Source organism: Raphanus sativus, chromosome 2 (genome assembly GCF_000801105.2).
Source record: "Raphanus sativus cultivar WK10039 chromosome 2, ASM80110v3, whole genome shotgun sequence".
NCBI lineage: Eukaryota > Viridiplantae > Streptophyta > Magnoliopsida > Brassicales > Brassicaceae > Raphanus > Raphanus sativus.
Genome location: NC_079512.1, coordinates 23,354,312 through 23,362,364, shown reverse-complemented (window position 1 = coordinate 23,362,364; position 8,053 = coordinate 23,354,312). Strand labels below are relative to the sequence as shown.

The following is an 8,053-nucleotide window of genomic DNA, read 5'->3' as shown; positions in this document are numbered from 1 at the left end:
TAGAGCTTTTCTCTTTTTTTTTTTTTTTAGATCCCTAGTGGTATTCTTTTCTTTTCTCACTCTTTTGGTTCATTTCTTTCACCTTTCTCACTCACATCCCAATCCCAAGATTAAAAACAAGCTTACAAACCCAACAACCATCCTAAGTGCTAGCTCAAATGAGGTCCTAGTGCTAGCCAAAGATAAGAACAAACCATTGTCGCTCTTAATACTCTCAAGATTTTGCACATTACTAGCTTTCACAAAAAGGCCTCACTCAAGCAAATCAATGATGGCTTCAATGAATGGTAAGGGTTAAAGGGTAAAGGAGTGCCATTTGGGTTAACAGAGAGTGGAATAATGGAATAAGATAACCCAAATGTGTATGAGATCCATGATCAAGTATGCAAGTGCCCATATGCAAGAGAGATTAAGTTCATTACATTCAAGTTCAGTTTGGAGTTGGCTTTCAAGAACGATGTCAATTTCAAGCAAGCAACATGTTTCAAGAAGAGTGTTCAAGGCTCAAAGCGTGCAAGGCTTTCAAGAGATGCTTAAGCTACTTGATATGTTTAGCTAGGGTGTCAAATTGAGTTCTAGACATGTGTTCTTTACAAGGTTTCTCCCAATGCATGAATGCAATCTAAATGCCTCTAGACTCAATCTTAAAAATGCAAATGATGCAACTAAATGCTTTAAATTTTTTTTTTTTTTTGAATGCAAATAAGTATGCAATACAATGCATGAGACTTATGACAAGTAAACAAAACAAAAAAAACAATGTGAGATAGTAGACTCTCCCCCAAACTTACTTCACACAGTCCCTTGTGTGAGAGTAAGCTCAAAGAAGAGATCTAAGGAAAATAAAGAAACATGAGAATTAAATATGTACAGGGTTGGAGTGGCACATACTTGGAGTTATAAGCTGAATTGGGTGGTAGAGGACCCTTGGCCTCAGATTTGTTTCTCCGGTAGACATGGGCTGAAGTGGAAATGAAGACTTCTCTTATCTAGAGATAGACCCAACCTGAACAACCTCAACAATACTTATTAAACAACTTAAAAAGAAAGAAAGATAAAGAAATATATACAATGGATAAACATGGGATTTCCTCCCAAGTGAGCTTGTTTTAAGTCTCTAGCTTGACTTTGTGCACATGCTAATCATAGGTATCAAAGGGCTGAGCCAATGCACCTTTGGTCCTTCTCCTACAAGAACAAGGAACCAAGCATGCAAAGGAGCACACTACTGTCCATAGATAGTAGACAGATTTTTCATCAAGGAGCTTCACTATAGATGAATCATGAAATATGAGATGCTCTTTGATGTTCAAATAGTCATGAGAATCAAATGTATTTGGTGGAAAGACAAAGTCAACTACAGGTTCAAACGAGGTCTTAACAAAGTAGTCAACTCTATCTCCATCAACTGAATAGAACACAATGTTCTCATTCTCATGAATGCTTTTGACAAGGGGATTTTCTATCTCAAGCAAAAGCTTATCAACATCAAGCTCATCCCCTAAATCAGCTATCTCAAGAAGAGGTCTAGATTCATCAAGCATAAAAAACTCAGATTCGAGATCAAATGAAGCACATAGATAGCTCTTGTCAAAACAAACTTCAATATGATCTCTAGCAAGCTTTTCTATTCTCAACTCATCTAGTTTCCTAGTTTCACATATCATATCAAGACATTCATTGATGAGCACAAGAGAATTATGATCATGGGCAATGTTTTCACCACAAGGCAAGCATATTTTCTCAAATTGAAGTTCTAAAATGGAAATTTCTATACCTTCCAGCTGGAGTGGTGGAGCCCAATCCATTACCTCTTTAAGGTCATAGGCAACATTAAACTCATACTTTGTAACCTCCCTTCCTTCAAGCTCTGCTCGATCCTTAATAAGCTCCAACCGGATCCTTCGTGCTAGGGATGTCTTTGCCGACCCCGGGTACTCCTTCTGAAGCTCATATAACATCACAAGTTGTGCTGGTGTGAGTATACTTGCATCAAAATCATCTTGAATGTGATATTCAAATGTGTCTTCCTCTTCTTGTGGCTCCCCATGGTAGCTTGAAGCCATAACTGCATGAACAAAAACTAGAACTAAAGGTTAGTAACTATACAAAAGCAAAACAAAGCAAGAAAATAAAGCTTAGTCTCAAGAAAGATTGAAATCCTAATGATAAATCTACTAGTTCCCCGGCAACGGCGCCAATTTGATAACATGACTTTTCGGGTCCTTATCAAATGAAGTAGTATGTGAGATGTCGAACCAATCCTAGGTGATTTCGATGCACTGAGAATACAAATCTATGCTTAATCTAAGTGCAAACAGGTTTTGAATGATGATGCGAACTAGAACTATGCTAAAATGTAATAAAGGAACAAGCTTTCAATCAATCTAGGACAATAGGACTCATGGGGCTAGGCATTTGACTTCAAGCGATTGAGATCCGATCTAAGGGTGGCAACTTTCAATCAAATAACTTCCTTAAGTCTAGAACACTGAAATAAGCAAGCTCTATGGTCAAGAAGAATGCTCATTTGCTTTAATCAACTAGACATCAAAGATCTTTGAGCCTAAAAGATCTAAGCAATCATTAAGGATGAGTCTATTAACTATCTAAACTCCCTTAACACAATGGTCTTTGTGTAAGGCAAGTTTAGAGCAAGCTCTACTTGGTTCAGACATTTCATCAAACACCTTGTGGGTGGGAAATGTCTAGAGCTCTAGAATAAAGAGGCCAACATTAATCTAGCATTAAGAGAAGTAGACAAGCAAGGAAACAAGAGACCTAACACTAAACACCCTTAGATCTTCACTTAATCACTCTAATCACCCTAGCCCATGAATCCAAAAGGTAACTACTCACTAATAGACATGAATAACCCAAAACCCATGGATGATTGAAGGTTAATCATGCTTAGTGGTCAAGATTGATCAATAATCACAAGAGATAGAGATGAAAAGAAGCTCAAGATTAAGTCTTTCACCAAAATAGCTAATGTGATTACAAAGAAAACAAGATATCATAACCTTTAGGTCTAAAATGTATTTATACTACTCTAAAACTCGAACCGGGTCAACCCAACAACCCTGGGCCGACCCAAATAGAAAATGGATAAAGTCTGTTTTAAACTTCGGCCGCAGCCTTCTCAAACCCGCGAAAGTAGGCCGCGATACGCATGCTATGGCCGCGCCCTCTTCTTCCTGCGATGACAGCCCGCGAAACTCTCTGGTCGGATTCGTCGAATTCTCGTCGCGACCTGCCTTCACCCGCGATGGTTGCCTGCGGTCGTCATGGTTCGTCGCAGCCTCCATTTGCCCGCGAAGGTTCCCTGCTACCGCACCATTACTCACCATTTGGACGTTTCATGACTTCTTAAGCTCCAAAATCTGATTAGTACTTCTCCAAACCTGAAAACACATAAACACCATGCAATGCAACCTAGACAAACCTAAACACTAACTTAAATAATCAAAATGAATGCAAAATGGATGGTTAAAACCATGAAATACACAAGATATCAGTTATAAACCATAGTATGGTTTGTGTGGATTGCCTATAACCAAGACCAAGGAGGTTTACATCCGACCCGTCTATTCGATCCGTCTACATTCCGCCCGAGACTTGTCAAGATGAAGACCCATTCAACCTAAGCATCTATGAGCTTTGACCAAGTCTTGATATTGTATTGAATGTAGTCAAAGTGTATTCATTATGTAGATTCTCCATTGATGTAAAACCTTATGTGACAATCACTATATATAAGTGGCAAGAGCTAATGAGAAAGACACAACTTTCACAGCAACACTTCTCTCATTTCATAACACTACAATGGCATTTCTTCCTTTTTGTAAACTTTGAATAGTCTTTTACTCAAATTTAATCTTTTATATATTTTTTTTGAACAAAATCTTTTATATATATGTACAAAAAAAACAAGATTGTTTTCGGTGTTGAAGCGTCTGATCTATTTGGTGCTGTCACTAGACCGCCGGCTTGGCCCTCTTTAAGTGGAGATCCAGTCAGATTTTAGCTTCCCTTCATTCTTTTGGTCACTGGAAGCTGGAATTGGTCAATAAAATGTGGATGTTCCAGCAGGATTGATTGCAAAAAGTGTGATCTCTACGAATTCTACTCAATCGTATGTGGCGAGCCCTAGATGGCTCTCTTCCTATTTTATTCGTTCTGTCCTCGCTGTCTTTTGGTATGGTGCGTTTGAGTTTGATTCTTTCACCACATGATGTAAGGACTTTTGGTCCAGTTAAGAATATGAAAGAATGGATTTACAGTGTTAAAAAGTAGGGTTTTGTGGTCAGTTTTGTGGTCTTGATGATCACACATGGAACAATTGTTCTCACAACTTGGCAAAATTTCATCAATTTCTAATTCCAAGAGAATACGTTATACTTCCTCGGTTTCAGATTAATTATCGTTGTAAAGAAATTTTTTTGTTTCAAAATAAGTATTGTTTTATGATTTCAATGTAAAATTTATTAATAAGATTTTCTGTTTATTTTTCTTGGTTGAAATATGGTTAGGTGTATGGATAATAATATTTTAATTTTGAAAATATACAAAATTAAATATTTTTTAATTTATGTAAATGAACCTAAAACGACGAGTAAATTGAAATGGATGGAGTATATATTAGAATGCAGTAATAAGTCTTATTCATTTATGTTTTCTGAAAGCTGGTTTTCAAAGAATAAAGTCTTATTCATTTGTGCTACTTATGACGTTAATGTGAACTAAACAGATAAAATACTTGCTCGAGTTATAAAATAGTTTGAAAATGCAGCACATTATTATATTACGTGCACATAATAAATTGTCGGGTCTACCGCCTACACTGCATACATATTATTTATTTAATTAACTAGTTTTCGATCCTTGAATCTTTGATGATTCTTGTTCATCTCTCGATGATTTATATAGTTTGCTAAAAATACATAACAGTCAGAACAAATTATGGTTTTTCTAATTATTGAGTTTGCTAAGCCAGGTCAGTTTTAGCAAATTCACCCTGACTAAGCAATTGCAAGAAAATAGTAAAAACGAAATGGATTAAAAGAAACATAAAGTTCATATGTACATGTGATTAGGAGCTAAGCATAGTTTAAAACAAAAGTTTATCAAAAACAATAAAGCAAAAATTAAGATTAAGATTAAAATTAGACAGACAGACAGACATAATAATTAACCACTTTTCGACATTCATCTGATTACAAAAACAGTTCAAATGGGACTAGAAACTATTATCACATAGAGAGTCTCTCTTTCTCCTCAAAGTTTCCCTCTTTAGTTACTTCCCCATTGCTTGTGACCAGGGGTCCATTTTGGACACTTGGGGCTGAAGTAAGACTTAACAACCCTAGAGTTTAAAAGCTCAATGATCGGAGCAAACTTCACACACCTCGGTGTCTTGTACTGATTGATAGATGCCCCAAGGCTTATCGCATAATCCATGAGCTTATCAAAAGTCCCTGATTCGACTACCCTGATCTCCAACGGTCCAATGGACTTGTCACTGACCCTTCCTTGTCTATACACACTGTTAAATGATTCCTCTATGGTTAAACAACAATCCTCGAACACCGAGGGAGGAACCGGCGTGTTACCGTTCAAGCAGAGCTCCCAGAACAAGACATAGTGGCCTGGGATAGACGATGTGTCTGCATAGCTAGTGTACTCGGAGAGTGAGGCATCAAAGGGAACAAGGTGTGTTACCGCGGTTTTGACTGCATTTTGAAGCTCCACCTCGTCGGTTTTGTCTGAATCAATGCTTAGGACTACGTTCTTGCGGCATATGAAGCTGAATTGAGGTGCATTATTCTTGAAACCAGCCACTCTTAGGACATCACCCACTCTGTATCTGTACAGTCCTGCAAAGAATATCACAAAACAACACATTTTTAAGTCTTTCCTTTTTTAAAAAAATATCAATAAAATAATAATTGGATTAAAACTTTTTTTTTACCGGCATAGGTGGTGACCACAAGCTCATACTCCTCACCAAGCTTGACATCAACGAGATCAACAAGCTCCTGTTGTTCTTTCTCAGTGAGTGCTTTAGGAAGACTGATTGAGCTAGTGACTCCGTTGTTCCTATGGATAGGCAAGAACTCGAAATAGGCCATGGTTGGTATGAGAGTGTAAGAGACCTCGCTTGGTTTGCATAGTGGCCTCAGATTCACACCAAAGTAACATTCCGAAGAAGCATACATTGTGCAAACAAGAGGCAAACCGTTGCTGTAATAATCCAAAGTTGGAATATACTGTGACATTGTCCCAGTCACAATCACATCCACATACTTGGTGTTTGGCCAAAGCCTAGTGATGATCCCTTGCCAAGAGGTCTTCTTGCATTCCGATTCAACAAAATCCGCAAGCTTTGGATCCGGTTTAAGAATCTCCCCTACCGCCTCACGGACCGAAAGATCGGTTATCTCAGAGCTGAGTGTACCGGTTCTTATATCACGGGTTAGTTCAGGCCAATGTTTCTCAAGAAACTTGATGGCTCTGATGAAACCAGAGGCAAAGACAGCGCCAACACGTTGTACTTCTTTGTGTTGGCATAACCCACAGAGCATTTGAGAGTACATGCTCTGGTAAGAGTCAGGACAAAGGATGGTTTGGTTAGGGCTTGTGTAGTTGGTGTAAGGGTCAAAGGGTCTGTTTTTGAAGTGAGAGGATTTGTAGTAACTGGTTAAGACAGGACGAGCTGGGAGACCACCAGGTGTCTTGGATTCGGATTTTATGAACAGAAAGTACATTCCTTTGCCTTTGTCAAGACCAGGAACAAACTGGCTCATCACAGGCATCAAGAGACTGTAGAGAAGTGATCTTCGGTCTAGCTCCTCTTCTATTGTTGGCATCAGTTTCCTCTCTCCACCAGATGTTCCAGAACTGTTTTACACAATTAATATTAGGCTCTAAATTTTCAAAAATATTTTATGAGAATTTTATTTACACATAAGAAAAAGTTAGAGAATATTTTTATATCTTTTTCTTGATAAAGGTTTTAACAGTGAATGGATGAGAAAGTTAAAACCTTTTTGAGTACCCATTAAAACCCAAGACTAACCAATAAAGATTCGAATATTACATCTCAGCCAAACTGATGAAACAAAGTGAAAAAAGTAAAAACAGAGCAAAAACAGAGCAAAAAACAGAGTAACAATGGACAAACCTGGTGAGGAACTCAGAGATGGGGCTAGAACAGAGGATTTTGGACGTATCACCATTAGCGATTCTGTTGATCTCAGACTGAATATCTTCGTACGTTACGACAGGCATGACGTGTTTGAAAGTCTCACGGTCGGTTCGTCCCTCGAGCCCGTGACGTTTGAGGTACTCCACGTCAGCATTGCGTGAGAGGATCTCCTCAAGAACCATTCTCTGGACATCGTCAGCGTTAGAGGTCACTTCTTCGATGAACAGGAGCTTGCTCTTGTTCTTCTCCTCGAGAGTCTGATCAGAAACCTCCAAAGCTTCGATCTTTGGTGCCTCAGGCATCGTTTTAAGTTTTTGTGGTTTTAGAGATTTGAAATGAGAGAGATAAGGAAGAGTTAAGATGGTGAATAAGCTTTGTAGTCTTAAAGCTTGGAGGGTGTGAGGAAGAATAGAAGAGAACGGGTTGATATATATAGAGGGTGGGAGGAAGAGGGTGAAGATGACGTCGAAGGGTATAAAATAATAAATTAACAATATGTAATTACATATATAGAGGGTGGGAGGAAGAGGGTGAAGATGACGTCGAAGGGTATAAAATAATAAATTAACAATATGTAATTACATCCACGATTTCTGTGAACGGCCTACTATTCGTGTTTAATTGGATTAAATTGTCGACAAGAAAAAAAGAAATTTGATTTAAATTATTTTATTCCGTTTCAAAAGGTGTATTTCGATAATATTTTAATCTTCCAAAATGGTCAATACCCCTACTGGCTTTGAATAATATTTGAAGGACATTCAAACTATATATAGGAGTATTCATTAATTCGCCCACTTTATTTTCAGCTAATAAAATACATTAGATATATATTCTCTTTGGAGA

General features: G+C 37.9%; 2 protein-coding genes across 2 annotated transcripts; both read right to left on the bottom strand.

Moving 5' to 3' along the window:
* Positions 1-949: 949 nt before the first annotated feature.
* Positions 950-2,182, bottom strand: LOC130505038 (uncharacterized). Its single transcript, XM_056999644.1, has 2 exons — positions 1,778-2,182; positions 950-1,006 (listed from the first exon to the last, which is right to left on the bottom strand). Exons 1-2 carry the CDS (start codon positions 2,064-2,066, stop codon positions 990-992), a joined length of 306 nt encoding a protein of 101 aa, XP_056855624.1. The 5' UTR covers positions 2,067-2,182; the 3' UTR covers positions 950-989.
* A 2,961-nt stretch (positions 2,183-5,143) lies between these two features.
* On the bottom strand, positions 5,144-7,620 carry LOC108819063 (indole-3-acetic acid-amido synthetase GH3.6). Its single transcript, XM_018592054.2, has 3 exons — positions 7,184-7,620; positions 5,972-6,900; positions 5,144-5,876 (listed from the first exon to the last, which is right to left on the bottom strand). The coding sequence occupies exons 1-3, from the start codon at positions 7,507-7,509 to the stop codon at positions 5,293-5,295; spliced, it is 1,839 nt and encodes a 612-aa protein (XP_018447556.2). The 5' UTR covers positions 7,510-7,620; the 3' UTR covers positions 5,144-5,292.
* Positions 7,621-8,053: the final 433 nt, after the last annotated feature.